This window comes from Amphiura filiformis, chromosome 14 (assembly GCF_039555335.1).
Source record: "Amphiura filiformis chromosome 14, Afil_fr2py, whole genome shotgun sequence".
NCBI lineage: Eukaryota > Metazoa > Echinodermata > Ophiuroidea > Amphilepidida > Amphiuridae > Amphiura > Amphiura filiformis.
The window spans coordinates 65,450,624-65,467,046 of NC_092641.1; the positions used below are offsets into that span (position 1 = coordinate 65,450,624).

Genomic DNA, 16,423 nt, shown 5'->3' on the forward strand with positions numbered 1-16,423 from the left:
TGTGGTCTAACCCACGAACACAGCCGTGTTGTTACCCTTAATGACCTTTGACCCCAAAATATATGAAAACGGCCATAGACATTGGCTAATGTCAATGCATGGGTGCATGTGGCACCACCTTGCTATGTTACTCGTGACAGAATGGGCATTTTGAAGGTTTTTCGTCTCAGACCGGAAGTGACCCCTTAATGACATTTGACCCCAAATAAAAAAATACCACATATGAATTGGGTACCCACAATTCATGTGTGAACATACTCGTTACTGTCCTATGTTTTTCTTAGCAAATACAAATTTTGACGGTTTTTCGTTTTATACCGGAAGTGACCCCTTAATGACCTTTGACCCCAAATCTGTGAGGACCCCATAGACACTGGATAATAACAATGCATGTATGCAAGTGGTGTTACTGTCCGACGTAATTTGTGGGAGAAGAAGCATTTTAAAGGTATTTCGTTTTGTACCGGAAGTGGCCCCTTAATGACCTTTGACCCTAAATAAAAAAATACCACCTATACACAGGGTAATTACAATTTATGTGTGAACATACCGTTACTGTCCTATGTTTTTCTTAGCAAATAAAATTTTTTGAAGGTTTTTCGTTTTATACCGGAAGTGACCCCTTAATGACCTTTGACCCCAAATCTGTGAGGACCCCATAGACACTGGGTAATAGTAATGCATGTGTGCAAGTGGGTTCACCGTCATACGTAATCTGTAGGAGAAGAAGCATTTTTAGTTGAAATCACGTTTTTGACCCCTATGACCCTAGCGTGACCTTTGACCCCACGAGTTTCATGTGACATGTAGGGGCATGGTAAATGATGATTGTGACCAAGTTAGGTCCAAATCAGTGTAAGCATGTGAGTGCTAGAGCAAATGTAGTGGTCGGCAGAAAGAACCTGTAAGAAAAAAGACACAGCCGTAACGTCACGGCTGTGTAAAGAACGAGATCTGATTGCGTTCGCCTGCGACCGCGAGCATGCACAGCCAGCAGTGACAAATGAATCTGTGAGAACCGGAAGTGATCCCTTAATTACCTTTGACCCCGCAAAAATATTACATAGTGCTTAGGATGTCATAACGAATATTCCTGGTGAATTTCAGCTTAATCGGAACTTATACATGGATTTTGATTTTTATTTAAATTTATGATTGACCTTTTGACACCCTTAATGACCTTTTACCTCAATGAAAATAAAACCTTTTGTACACCAACAAAATGCATTGTTCAAATTTTAATTACAAAATTCTACTATGTTTAGTTGTTGAGATAAAAATTCTTGAAGTTATTTAGCTAAAAACAGGAAGTGACCCTTTAATGACCTTTGACCCCCAAAATTAAAATACCACCCATACATCAGGTAACATTAATTCATGTATGATGGTTATATTACTCTGGTTGGTTTTTATTTTGAGATAAAAAAATTTTAAAAATTTTTGATAATTTTGGTTTTTGACCAGAAGTAACCCCTTATTGAACTTTGACCCCAAAACTGTAGGCATACTAAAGACCCTGGCTAGTAGCAATGCATGTGTGCTAATGGTGACTCACTGCTATGTAATTTGTAAAGACAGTGATTTTTTGAATATTTTTTACAAATTGTTCAGACTTTTACCGGAAGTGACCCCTTAATGACCTTTGATTCCAATTTTGTGGTATAACTTTTAGACACTGGCTATAGGTGATGCATGTGTGCAAGTGCCGTCATGGTGCTATGTAATATGTGGAAGGAGTAGCATTTTTAGTGAAAATCACGGTTTTGGCCACTGACCGGAAGTGGATGACATTTGATCGGAAGTTCATCATGTGACATCTGTGGCACCACCCAATAGTCCTAGTGACCAACTATGATCAACATGGCTGAAAGCATGTGGCTACGATGGCTGATTTAATGATGTTGACAGAAAGAAGAAAGAACGAGATCTGATTGCGTTCGCCTGCGACCGCGAACATGCACAGCCAGCAGTGACAAATGAGTTATGACCCCGAATCTGTGAGAACCGGAAGTGATCCCTTAATTACCTTTGACCCCGCAAAAATATAACATAGTGCTTAGCATGTCATAAGGAATATTCCTGGTGAATTTCAGCTTAATCGGAACTTATACATGGATTTTGATTTTTTTTAAATTTATGATTGACCTTTTGCCCCTTTTAATGACCTTTGACCTCAATGAAAATAAAACCTTATGTACACCTACAAAATGTATTGTTCCAATTTTAATTAAAAAATTCTACTATGTTTAATTGTTGAGATAAAAATTCTTGAAGCTATTTAGCTAAAAACAGGAAGTGACCCTTAAATGACCTTTGACCCCAAAAATAAAAAATACCACCCATACATCAGGTAACACTAATTCATGTATGATGGTTATATTACTCTGGTTTGTTTTTATTTTGAGATAAAATTTTTTTAAACATTTTGATAATTTTGGTTTTTGACCGGAAGTAACCCCTTAATGACCTTTGACCCCAAAACTGTAGGCATACTAAAGACCCTGGCTAGTAGCAATGCATGTGTGCTAATGGTGACTCACTGCTATGTAATTTGTAAAGACAGTGATTTTTTGAATATTGTTTACAAATTTTTCAGACTTTTAACGGAAGTGACCCCTTAATGACCTTTGATTCCAATTTTGTGGTATAACTTTTAGACACGGGCTATAGATGATGCATGTGTGTAAGTGACGTTACGGTGCTATGTAATATGTGGGAGGAGAAGCATTTTTAGTGAAATTCCAAGTTTTGGCCATTGACCGGAAGTGGATGACATTTGACCGGAAGTTGATCATGTGACATATGTGGCACCACCAAACGGTTCTACTGACCAACTATGATCAACATGGCTGAAAGCATGTGGCTACGATGGCTGATTTAATGATGTTGACAGAAAGAAGAAGAAACGAGATCTGATTGCGTTCGCCTGCGACCGCGAGGATGCACAGCCAGCAGTGACAAATGAATCTGTGAGAACCGGAAGTGATCCCTTAAATTACCTTTGACCCCGCAAAAATATTACATAGTGCTTAGGATGTCATAAGGAATATTCCTGGTGAATTTCAGCTTAATCGGAACTTATACATGGGTTTTGATTTTTTTTAAATTTATTTTTGACCCCCTTAATGACCTTTGACCTCAATGAAAAAAAAACAACTTATGTATACCGACAAAATGCATTGTTCCAATTTTAATTTAAAAATTCTACTATGTTTAGTTGTTGAGATAAAAATTCTTAAAGTTATTTAGCTAAAAACAGGAAGTGACCCCTTAATGACCTTTGACCCCCAAAATAAAAATACCATGCATACATCAGGTAACATTAATTCATGTATGATGATTATATTACTCTGGTCTGTTTACATTTTGAGATAAAATTTTTTTAAACTTTTTTGATAATTTTGATTTTTGACCGGAAGTAACCCATTAACGACCTTTGACCCCAAAACTGTAGGCATCCTAAACACCCTGGCTAGTAGCAATGCATGTGTGCTAATGGCGACTCTCTGCTATGTAATTTGTAAGCACGGTGATTTTTTGAATATTTTTACAAATGTTTCAGACTTTTACCGGAAGTGACCCCTTAATGACCTTTGATTCCAATTTTGTGGTATAACTTTTAGACACTGGCTATAGGTGATATATGTGTGCAAGTGCCGCCACGGTGCTATGTAATATGTGGAAGGAATAGCATTTTTAGTGAAAATCACGGTTTTGGCCACTGACCGGAAGTGGATGACATTTGATCGGAAGTTGATCATGTGACATCTGTGGCACCACCCAATAGTCCTAGTGACCAACTATAATCAACATGGCTGAAAGCATGTGGCTACGATGGCTGATTTAATGATGTTGACAGAAAGAAGAAGAAGAAAGAAGAAGAAGAAGAAGAAGAAGAACGCGGAAAAAAAAATGCACAGCGCCGATAGCGGCTGTGCAAGAAGAAAGAACTAGAGCAACTGTGCCCTTTGCAAGGGCACGAGGTAAGTTAGGCGAATGATTGTGACGATCTGATGAAGCAGCAATACTGTGCTGGATACGATAAGGATCATTGCATTTAAATTTCAGCTCAATTGAAGCATTTTGAAAACTTGACCTTTGACCCCTTTATTGCCCCTAATGACCTTAAATGAATCTCAAAATGTTTTTAAAATGTTCAGAAATCATAAGGATCATTGCATATATAAATTTCAGCTCAATTGGAGCATTTTGAAAAACTTGACCTTTGACCCCTTTATGGCCCCTTAATGACCTTAAATGAATTTCAAAATATTTTTTAAATGTTTAGAATGTCATAAGGATCATTAATTTTATTGCATTTAAATTTCAGCTCAATTGGAGCATTTTGAAAAAATTGACCTTTGACCCTTTTATGGCCCCTTAATGACCTTAAATGAATATCAAAATATTTTAAACATGTTTAGAAAGTCATAAGCTCCATTGTATTTAAATTTCAGCTCAATTGGAGCATTTTTCAGTTAAATGACCTTTTTTGACCTCTGTGACCCCTGGATGACCTTCGACGTTGAAAAAAAAAGATAACTTTTGTAGCCATCCACCCAATACTGCTTGTGAGTAAGTTTGGTCGAAATCCGATCAAGGATGTGGGAGTAGTAGCAAATTGTGAGAAAGAAAGAAAGAAAGAAATGGCAAAAAAGAAATAAGTTAGGCTGCACGCCTAACTTAAGAAGAAGAAGAACGCGGTAAAAACAATGCACAGCGCCGATGGCGGCTGTGCAAGAAGAAGAAGAACGCGGAAAAAAGAATGCACAGAGCCGATAGCGGCTGTGCAAGAAGAAGAAGAAAGAACGCGGTAAAGAAAGCCTTAGCCGTGAAACTGGCTAAGGCAAGAAGAAGAAAGAAGAAAGAAGAAAGAAAGCGGTAAAAACAATGCACAGCGCCGATGGCGGCTGTGCAAGAACGCGGTAAAAAGAATGCACAGCGCCGATGGCGGCTGTGCAAGAAGAAGAAGAAAAAACTAGACTTAGCTGTGGTCTAACCCACGAACACAGCCGTGTTGTGACCCCTAATTACCTTTGACCCCAAAAAATATGAAAACGCCCATAGACATTGGCTAACGTCAATGCATGGGTGCATGTGGCACCACTTTGCTATGTTACTTGTGGCAGAAGGGGCATTTTGAAGGTTTTTCGTCTCAGACCGGAAGTGACCCCTTAATGACATTTGACCCCAAATAAAAATATACCACATATGAATTGGGTAACCACAATTCATGTGTGAACATACCGTTACTGTCCTATGTTTTTCTTATCAAATAAAAAATTTTGAAGGTTTTTCGTTTTATACCGGAAGTGACCCCTTAATGACCTTATAATAATAATATAATAATAATAATAATAATAATAATAATAATAATAATAATAATAATAATATGTACACTTGTAAAGCGCGCAGATCCGCAATAAACGCTCGTGGCGCATACAGAGCAAAACAAAATATACCAGCAGGAAAAATGGAAACAAGGAACAAACGCAATCAACAATAGTACATTTCAAGATACATGAAGTAAAAAAAACAAAAACATAGTAAACTACAAATTAATCCAGCTCATATGCAAGTTCGAAAAAATGTTTCTTGAGCTCAAACAAAAAAATACCACATATACATAAGGTAAACATAATTCATGTGTGCACATACCGTTACTCTCCTATGTTTTTCTTAGCTAATAAAAATTTTCGAAAGAATTTGGTGTTATACCGGAAGTGACCCCTTAATGACCTTTGACATCAAATCTGTGTATGATTCATAGACACTGGGTAATAGCAATGCATGTGTGCAAGTTGCGTCACCGTCCTATGTAATTTGTGGGAGAAGTAGCATTTTGAAGGTATTTCATTTTATACCGGAAGTGACCCCTTAATGACCTTTGACCTCAAACAATAAAATACCACATATACATAAGGTAAACATAATTCAAGTGTGCACATACCGTCACTCTCCTATGTTTTTCTTAGCTTATATAATTTTTTGAAGGAATTTGGTTTTATACCGGAAGTGACCCCTTAATGGCCTTTGACCTCAAATATGTGTATGATTCATAGACACTGGGTAATAGCAATGCATGTGTGCAAGTTGCGTCACCGTCCTATGTAATTTGTGGGAGAAGTAGCATTTTGAGTTGAAATCACGTTTTTGACCCCTGTGACCCCTACTTGACCTTTGACCCCACAAATTTCATGTGACATGTAGGGGCATGGTCATTGATGATTGTGACCAAGTTAGGTCACCCCTTATAACTTTCGACCCCAAAATATATGAAAACGCCCATAGACATTGGCTAATGTCAATGCATGGGTGCACGTTGCACCACTTTGCTATGTTACTTGTGGCAGAAGGGGCATTTTGAAGGTTTTTCGTCTCAGACCGGAAGTGACCCCTTAATGACATTTGACCCCAAATAAAAAAATACCACACATGAATTGGGTAACCATAATTCATGTGTGAACATACCGTTACTGTCCTATGTTTTTCTTATCAAATAAAAATGTTTGAAGGTTTTTCGTTTTATACCGGAAGTGACCTTAATGACCTTTGACCTCAAATCTGTGTATGATTCATAGACATTGGGTAATAGCAATGCATATGTGCAAGTTGCGTCACCGTCCTATGTAATTTGTGGGAGAAGTAGCATTTTGAAGGTATTTCGTTTTATACCGGAAGTCACCCCTTAATGACCTTTGACCCCAAATAAAAAATACCACATATACATTAGGTAAACATAATTCATGTGTGTACATACCGTAACTCTCCTATGTTTTTCTTAGCTAAGAAAAAATTTTGAAGGAATTTCGTTTTTTACCGGAAGTGACCCTTTAATGACCTTTGACCTCAAATCTGTGTATGATTTATAGACGCTGGGTAATAACAATGCATGTGTGCAAGTGGCGTCACTGTCCTAAGAAATTTGTGGGAGAAGTAGCATTTTGAGTTGAAATCACATTTTTGACCCCTGTGACCCCTACGTGACCTTTGACCCCACACATTTCATATGACATGTAGGGGCATGGTCAGTGATGATAGTGACCAAGATAGGTCAAAATCGATGCATGCATGTAAATGCTAGAGCAAATGTAATGGTCGGCAGAAGAAGAAGAAAGAACTAGACTTAGCTGTGGTCTAACCCACGAACACAGCCGTGTTGTGACCCTTAATGACCTTTGACTTCAAACCAAAAAATACCACATATACATAAGGTAAACAATTCATGTGTGCACATACCGTCACTCTCCTATGTTTTTCTTAGCTTATACAAATTTTTGAAGGAATTTGGTTTTATACCGGAAGTGACCCCTTAATGACCTTTGACCTCAAATCTGTGTATGATTCATAGACAATGTGTAATAGCAATGCATGTGTGCAATTTGCGTCACCGTCCTATCTAATTTGTGGGAGAAGTAGCATTTTAAAGCTATTTCGTTTGATGCCGGAAGTGACACCTTAATGACCTTTGACCTCAAACAAAAAAATACCACATATACATAAGGTAAACATAATTCATGTGTGCACATACCGCCACTCTCCTATGTTTTTCTTAGCTTATAAAAATTTTTGAAGAAATTTGGTTTTATGCCGGAAGTGACCCCTTAATGACCTTTGACCTCAAATCTGTGTATGATTCATAGACACTGGGTAATAGCAATGCATGTGTGCAAGTTAAGTCACCATCCTATGTAATTTGTGGGAGAAGTAGCATTTTGAAGGTATTCCGTTTTATACCGGAAGTGACCCCTTAATGGCCTTTGACCCCAAATAAAAAAATACCACATATACATAAGGTAAACATAATTCATGTGTGCACATACCGTCACTCTCCTATGTTTTTCTTAGCTAATAACAATTTTTGAAGGAATTTGGTTTTATACCGGAAATGACCCCTTAATGACCTTTGACCTCAAATCTGTGTATGATTTAGAGACACTGGGTAATAACAATGCACGTTTGCAAGTGGCGTTACTGTCCTGCGAAATTTGTGGGAGAAGTAGCATTTTGAGTTGAAATCACGTTTTTGACCTCTGTGACCCCTACGTGATCTTTGACCCCACGAGTTTCATGTGAAATGTAGGGGCATGGTCAGTGATAGTTCTGACCAAGTTAGGTCAAAATCGATGTAAGCATGTCAGTGCTAGAGCAAATGTAATGGTCGACAGAAGAAGAAGAAGAAGAAGAAGAAGAAGAAGAAGAAGAAGAAGAAGAAGAAGAAGAAGAAGAAAGAAGAAGAAGAAGAAACTAGGACAATTGTGCCCTTGCAAAGGGCACGAGGTAAGTTAGGCGGATGACTTTGATGACCTGGTCACCCAGCAATACTGTGCTGGATTGATTGCCGTTGTAACATACCTTGATCGTGAAAAGCTAGCAGTTTGAACTATTTGCGAGTTCGTCATTCAGATAAGGATCATTGCATTTAAATTTCAGCTCAATTGAAGTATTTTGAAAACTTGACCTTTGACCCTTTATTGCCCCCTAATAACCTTAAATGAATCTTAAAATGTTTTTAAAATGTTCGGAACATCATAAGGATCATTGCATATCTAAATTTCAGCTCAATTGGAGCATTTTAAACAACTTAACTTTTAACCCCTTTATGACCTTAATTGAATTTTAAAATATTTTTTAAATGTTTAGAATGCCATAAGGATTATTGCATTTAAATTTCAGCTCAATTGGAGCATTTTGAAAAAACTTGACCTTTGACCCCTTCATGGCCCCTTAATGACCTTAAATGAATATCAAAATATTTTAAACATGTTTAGAAAGTCATAAGTATCATTGTATTTAAATTTCAGCTCAATTGGAGCATTTTTCAGTTAAATGACCTTTTTGACCTCTGTGACCCCTGGATGACCTTCGATGTTGAAAAAAAATGATAACTTTTGTAGCCATTCACCCAATACTGCTTGTGAGTGAGTTTGGTCGAAATCCGATCAAGGATGTGGGAGTAGTAGCAAATTGTGAGAAAGAAAGAAAGAAAGAAATGGCAAGAAAGAAATAAGTTAGGCTGGACGCCTAACTTAAAAAAATAAGTTAGGCTGGACGCCTAACTTAAGAAGAAGATCCTGTAAGAAAAAAGACACAGCCTGTAAGAAAAAAGACACAGCCGTGACTAATGTCACGGCTGTGTAATTAGCTGTGGTCTAACCCTCGAACACAGCCGTGTTGTGACCCTTAATGACCTTTGACCCCAAAATATATGAAAACGCCCATAGACATTGGCTAATGTCAATGCATGGGTGCACGTGGCACCACTTTGCTATGTTACTTGCGGCAGAAGGGGCATTTTGAAGGTTTTTCGTCTCAGACCGGAAGTGACCTCTTAATGACATTTGACCCCAAATAAAAAAATACCACATATGAATTGGGTAACCACAATTCATGTGTGAACATACCGTTACTATCCTATGTTTTTTATTATCAAATAAAAATTTTTGAAGGTTTTTCGTTTTATACCGGAAGTGACCCCTTAATGACATTTGACCTCAAACAAAAAAATACCACATATACATAAGGTAAACATAATTCATGTGTGCACATACCGTCACTCTCCTATGTTTTCTTAGCTTATAAATGTTTTTGAAGGAATTTGGTTTTATAGCGGAAGTGACCCCTTAATGACCTTTGACCTCAAATCTGTGTATGATTCATAGACACTGGGTAATAGCAATGCACGTGTGAAAGTTGCGTCACCGTCCTATGTAATTTGTGGGAGAAGTAGCATTTTGAAGGTATTTCGTTTTATACCGGAAGTGACCCCTTTATGACCTTTGACCTCAAACAAAAAAATACCACATATACATTAGCTTAACATAATTCATATGTGCACATACCGTCACTCTCCTATGTTTTTCTTAGCTAATAAAAATGTTTGAAGGAATTTGGTTTTATACCGGAAGTGACCCCTTAATGACCTTTGACCTCAAATATGTGTATGATTTATAGACACTGGGTGATAACAATGCATGCGTGCAAGTGGCGTTACTCTCCTGCAAAATCTGTGGGAGAAGTAGCATTTTGAGTTGAAATCACATGTTTGACCTCTATGACCCCTACGTGACCTTTGACCCCACGAGTTTCATTTTTGAATTGTTTACAAACCCAATGTTCCTTTTAGTGTGTATATAGATAAGGACCATATGGTCGACGGAAGTAGGAGGTCAGCAAAACTCACCCATATTAAGTCTGTCACATTCCTATGATGAACGTATTCTCCCAATGCAGTAAAACAATCACAGTGTTTCTAGTTTAAGAAAAAAGCTTAATTTAAAAAAAAAATGCATAGTTCACCAATTTTGTCCGGCTTACTATTATACATGTTTCTTAACATAAATTATGGGTCTCCAATTGTTTCTTATTCCAGATTTCGTACTATGTCAATAGAGTTATCTTAATAATATCTGAAATATAAAATATCAGTATTTCTAATTTTGGAAAAAAAAATTGATGCATTTTCCCTAAAACATGATTTTTTTGGCCCAAAGAGGATAAATTTGGATGCCCATTATTTTGGTTGGACATCAACTTCAAAGGAACCTTTTATTATGGGTACAATAAACACACTTTGCACCCATCCCGCAAGCAAAAACACTGTGTTCTGGTTTGCTGATGCTAGAAACACTACAACAATGTTTGTATTGTTTACAAACTCAATATTCCATTTAAACAGGCACTAAAGGCTCCTCATGGGAATAGATTTCTTTCAAGAACTTCAATAAACATAAGGTTAGGAATAGGGATGGTTGCTTGGAGAATTGCTCAGCCCCTATAATGATTTTGGACGGGTGAAGCCAAAACACCTCCCCCCCCCCACACACACACCCGTTAAATTAGATTTGAATGGATAATACAGTTGCAAATCAGTTAATGGTTTTCTTTAATTTGTTTAAAAGATTATTTCCTTGATGAGGCTTTGCATACTAACTCCCAACACGGGACTCTACCCCCTATAGACAAATGTCACCCCCCTACCATGACAGACAATCCCCCCATTAGGTACATGTAGCCCATTGAAATTGTGAAAACCAAGGGGGTTAGAGGTTGAGCCCCCTAATGAGTTGGTTAGCAAACTCAATTCCTCAAAAGAAGATTTCAAGCTCCCCTAAAGCCAACCCCCTTCCAACAGAGAATAGCCCTAGCCCCCAGTGTCGAATTGACAATTTGAACCGGTAAACACAAAGTGTTACCTTAATTTTGGTTTGCACAATTATCACTGTATAAGGTCGAAATTATTTTGACTTTGCCCCATCAGATGCGCCACTGAACATGTCAAATACCTGTGATGTGCCCTGAGTAATTTAATTTAATTATTTAACTTTGTTTACAAGCTGAAAGGATTTCATGAGATGGGAAACCCCCTTGTACTTGCAAGAATTGGTGTGGAAAGTCAATTTGGAATTCCCCTAAAGTATTGTAAACAAAGTTAGATCTATGTTTGGAACTTGGAAATCCCCAGTTCAGTGTGTTGCACCATCAGGAAAAAAACCCAGGAAGTGATGTAATGTGAAAGGTTAATGTGTATTAATAATCTTGGGAAAATCCCTTGGATTGTGAAATGGATAAGATTTGGGAATCACCCACAGGAAGTGTTGTAATATAACAGAATGGCCTATTAATAGATTCTGGGTTTTCTGGTGTATAAAAGCTGGAGGCCTGAGTTTGGACTTTACAGAATGTCATGGGAGATTGCAAAACTCCACATGTGTGTGATGGTCTTCGTGCTTCAAAAAAGAAGTACATTTTAACCAGTCTACATAGCCAATAATTGAGCTGGTTTTAATACAGCAACGAAGGAGATTGCGAGCACACAAATGTGCTCTTCCTCATCAAAGGATTAAATTTCTTCTGTCGAGTTGATGGAGTTTGCTGGGTTTATGAAAACCACACATCTGTCAAATACAGCGGTGCTGTGTTAAAGAAACCTGTTCCCTGAAGAAAGAGTGATTGGTGAAAGAAACACCATTTTTGGAGAAAGCAGCGCAAGGAGATAAATCTTTGGAGAAAGCAGTGCAAGAAGAGAAGTGATTGGAGAAAGCAGCATCATTTTCGTGTGAGGATTTCATACGCAAGGATATTTATAAACGCAAGTGTACAATGGACTTCGCTGATTTTCGCAGGACAAATGAATAAGGATATATACATCAGTCGTCCAGAACATTGCAAGAACTCTAGGATCACCAATAAGAATACCGCTAGTTAAGTATTGATAGAATAAAACTGTGATTGTGTGATTTTATTGTTTATGCAATTGTTGTTATAGGTACCAATCATACGTTGTTTTCAATTAAAGACTTAGATTTTGTTAGCTTAATCAAACAGTGTATTTGTGTTGTGCATTCGTGTGAGTTCGGGTAAAAGGTGATTTTGGCCTTGAGTCCTGTACGAGTCGTAACATACCTAACACCCCCCAATTCAAAGACCATGTACATGTAGATTTTAAAAGAAGATATATAACCTGACAGTGTATATCAAATCAGAAATGCAATCCTGATATTTTTGCAATCTTCATCGGAAAAGTGCTATGTTGGTATTAAAAGCCGCATCCACCCAGGCTAATTAATTTAACTAAATCCCTAAAACTGGGAAGATTACAAATTCAGAATACTTAAAAGTATTCAGGCTTGTCATATTTAGGTCATATAGGCTACAGAACAATAATTATTAATTTGGAGAAAAACAAATCAGAAACAACATGCAAATAAGCTGGCGAAAATATCAAAACAAAGGATGCATATTATGGGCCGAATCCACCCTGACATTGTTTTAGTTGAGCTGCTATAACTTTTGAAGTGTTTGTGCTATATCAATTTAAAGCACTACTAATAGCTTTTATTGGATATACAATTTACTACTATGTAGGTACCGGTATAGTAATTCAACATTTTTGCAAAAAAATTACGCACAAATGTTCGCGCTCATAACGCATGGCCACATACATACACAAGCATGGACATCTAGGGTTCAACTCAAGTTTTCTTCAAAGATGTAATTAACTTCACCCGAGAATCATCATTTCCTCCCTTCATGGCTCTTGTAGGGTTAGCTTATGTTGCATTGACTAGTGTCAAAATATCCAAGCAACCTGAATTAGTTCATTTAGGATAATTGATTGTAGAAGTATTATTTCAATCTAGAAACAATGTAATTTTAAATAGTAAAACACACTGAGTAAATGTTTCTTGTAAAGTAAACTTGACTTTTATTTGAATTATAATATTTGAATTATTTAAATTGTAATGCAATCCACTAATCCATTCTGGTTTAAGCCATTTCGAATGCTATATACCAGTAGGCCTATTTACTTTTGACTTAAAGTGCTATTAAACTAGAAACACTAATCAACAAACTTGTTAAAACTAGTTAAGGTTTGCTGTTGAATATTTTGAAATAAATTCAATAATCATTCATGAACGCTTTAAAATATTTTTGACAAAATGCGGACGATCCAGTATAAATAAGAATGGGATATTTTGAAATTTTCTATGATTTTTGACGCGGTGTTTTTAGAACAAAAAACCTAAAACACAACGATTTTATTTTACAACTGTGAGGGGCTATGCCTGTTTGTAATAACCAAGATACAAGCTAACACCAGCATGGCTGTCCAACAGAGAACAGCAGGCATTTGAAACATCACTTTTTGACCTAAAAATTAGGAAAAACTAGGAAAATAATGTTCTTTCTGTTAAAAACTAGAAAAGCTGGAAATCCTCTTTTTCATGAAATATGACAAGAAATGTGTTAGCTATATACTGACAAAAAATGGATGTGAAAATATTAACTTCTACATGGTAGCAGTGCCATATGTCTTTGTTCTTGATTTTAAGAGTGTGTTTCAGAGGCGTTAAATTCACGAAAATCAAAGGTTTTGTAAAAAATAATCTAGAAACACTTAGAATTTTTAATGTCCACTATTGATGTTGGTATACCTAAAGGTTGTCAGGGACTTCATATGAAACAAATTTGCGGACCCCCTTCTTCTGAAATATTTTCAAATCGTATGGTGGTTAATTATATTTACACTTAAGACTTTGGCCAAGTTTAAAGCGTTTAAACATACGTAACATACGTAACAGATTAAAAATACCAAATCATCTTTACACGTCGGTCAATAACTAAATGGACCTATTATGTTCTTTTATTGCAGGTACACATGGTGGTGTGTTGGGAAAGTTGGCTTGGTTTAAATATGCCTATGATATCGCTAGGCATTATGGAGCACTTACTGCTGTTCGCTTGGAAAAATGGTTTGGAGGAATGATCAAGGCCAAGTTGGGAGACCCCAATGTCACATTTAAGCAGGTAATGATGGTATGATTATACACATATTGTTTTTGTGATATCATTATAAATGAAAATAATATCATCTTAAATATTATATATGAATGAGAAGAAAATGACACACCCCAACAGTCCCACAAATGCACCCCTACACACACCTACATGTGTTAGCCTACAAACGGGTATTCTGTGCTTAACCGACGAACAGGGTCGTGTTTTTTCCGCGCACAACCACGTTAACGCACGTTGAGTACATGTTTAAATATTTTAACATATCATCTGCCGGGAATTGATTTTTATATCAGAAATAGGGGGACGCACTCTTAAGTGCATTGTAAGACGGTTTGCAGTCAATTGCATATCTTTGCTGAACGGGCAATGTCTTCGGTTGCAGTAACGTCGAAGGTTGATATGTCACGTTTCTTAAAAAACGTCCATGTTTGACGGCAAACACATACCCAGACACACCCCACCCTACATACCCACACACCCCGGAGCATGTAATATATGGCTTACAATTGTCGCATAGTTATCTAATAGGCTAGTCAAATTAAGAAAAAATCAACTACCACAAATTGCAACAGAATCCATTTTGCATGCGTCCATCTCAGCTCCCAAATTTTAATCTCACACAAAAACATATCAAAAGTTGTCCAAATTCCAAACATTTTAACAGTGCCCGAGAGAGAGAGAGAGAGAGAGAGAGAGAGAGAGAATCAGAAATTAACTTGTAAAGATTTTCTATTCGGGTTGTGCAATTTCATACATTTCCAGCATGTTGTATCGGTCATCCCAACTACGCATGCGCAGATGCGCATTCATAACCTCATTGCAGGGCCTCCTTGGAAATCAGTGTTTGACATTGAAGGAGCTACTCTGGGTAGAGAAAGTTTAAATAACAAATCAATAATTAAATAAATTGATATACGCGCAACCTGTGATTCAATCAAAAGAAATAGATTCTGGGTTGAAATCTTTAAAACAAGTATTCCTAAAAAAAAATTGGTGTCAGTTCCAATTTACAATGTAACTATTATTTTAATGTAATGTTAAAGAGAAGTTTTGCACTGCAGCACTGACAAGAACATTTAGTGGTAGTTCATTTTATCATTAAATAGGCCTAATTATACACTTACATATGCGTGTTTTGGCGCAATGTCAGCCTTCTATTCTTCAATTTTTTTTCACAGGAGGAAGATGGCGAATTTCATCATTCGATATCAGCAAAGTATCAGGCCCTTGCAACTCCTATACCAGCGCAATACAAAAGATTTTTGTTTAATTAACACTGGACATGCTGGATGTTTTTATAAAAATATTGTATGTGATGAAGAAGGGGCTGGTGGTTTATTTGTGTAAAGGTCAAAATAGGATTCGGATAGGGTCAGGACTCTGTTTTGTCATCTTCCTTCTGTGGGTCTTTGAACCTGCTCATTGTCCACCAGATATAGGCTAAGTAAAACAGCGTATTACTATCAAGACTTATGTCGATATTATCAAGACTTGCAAAACTCGGCGGTAAACCGGGCCATGATTTTAAGCTTATTGTTAATTTTGCACCTTCAAACATACAAACCATCTCAAAAGTTAGGTCTTTATAGTAGGAAACCTTTTTGGGCGAAAGCACCATGTCAACAATGCCTAGAAAAGTTGCTTTTTGCCTTGTAAAAGTACGTAATTTTTCGGCACTTCCTGGTCAGCATGGAAGCAGGTGGATTCGGCCAAATCAATTCGTCCACAGTTGACTTGGCCATATGCCAATTCATGCATTTGGCCCCAAGCTAAGTCAGCCACAAACCAATTCGATATTGACCAAAAGGGATAAACGATTTAATATGTTAATGAATATATGTGACCGTCCATCTCGAAACAGCTGTAAAGTCGGCTCGCGGTCAATTTTGTTTTATTTCGTGTTTAGAAAATATATCATAAGCTTTAAAATGAAAAATCATTTGACTCCAAACGATATCCAGAAGTAAAAAAAAGAGGGTTAAGTGCACAACGTACAAAAATGTGACTATATCTCATTAACCGATGATCCTATAGATATGCAACCACTGACCTTTTTTCCCTTATGACCAGAGGAAAAATTTGACATATGGCACGACTCTCTAGGATATTTGGTTAAAAATTA

At 37.0% G+C, this 16,423-nt stretch overlaps 1 protein-coding gene across 1 annotated transcript in view; it reads left to right on the top strand.

Annotated features, from left to right (window-relative positions):
• LOC140169122 (uncharacterized) overlaps nt 1–16,423 on the top strand; it is a 142,002-nt gene that overhangs the window by 67,160 nt on the left and 58,419 nt on the right. Inside the window, exon 3 of the mRNA XM_072192384.1 lies at nt 14,156–14,310. Within this exon, the coding sequence (XP_072048485.1) occupies nt 14,156–14,310 (155 nt within the window). The remainder of the gene's footprint in view (nt 1–14,155; nt 14,311–16,423) is intronic.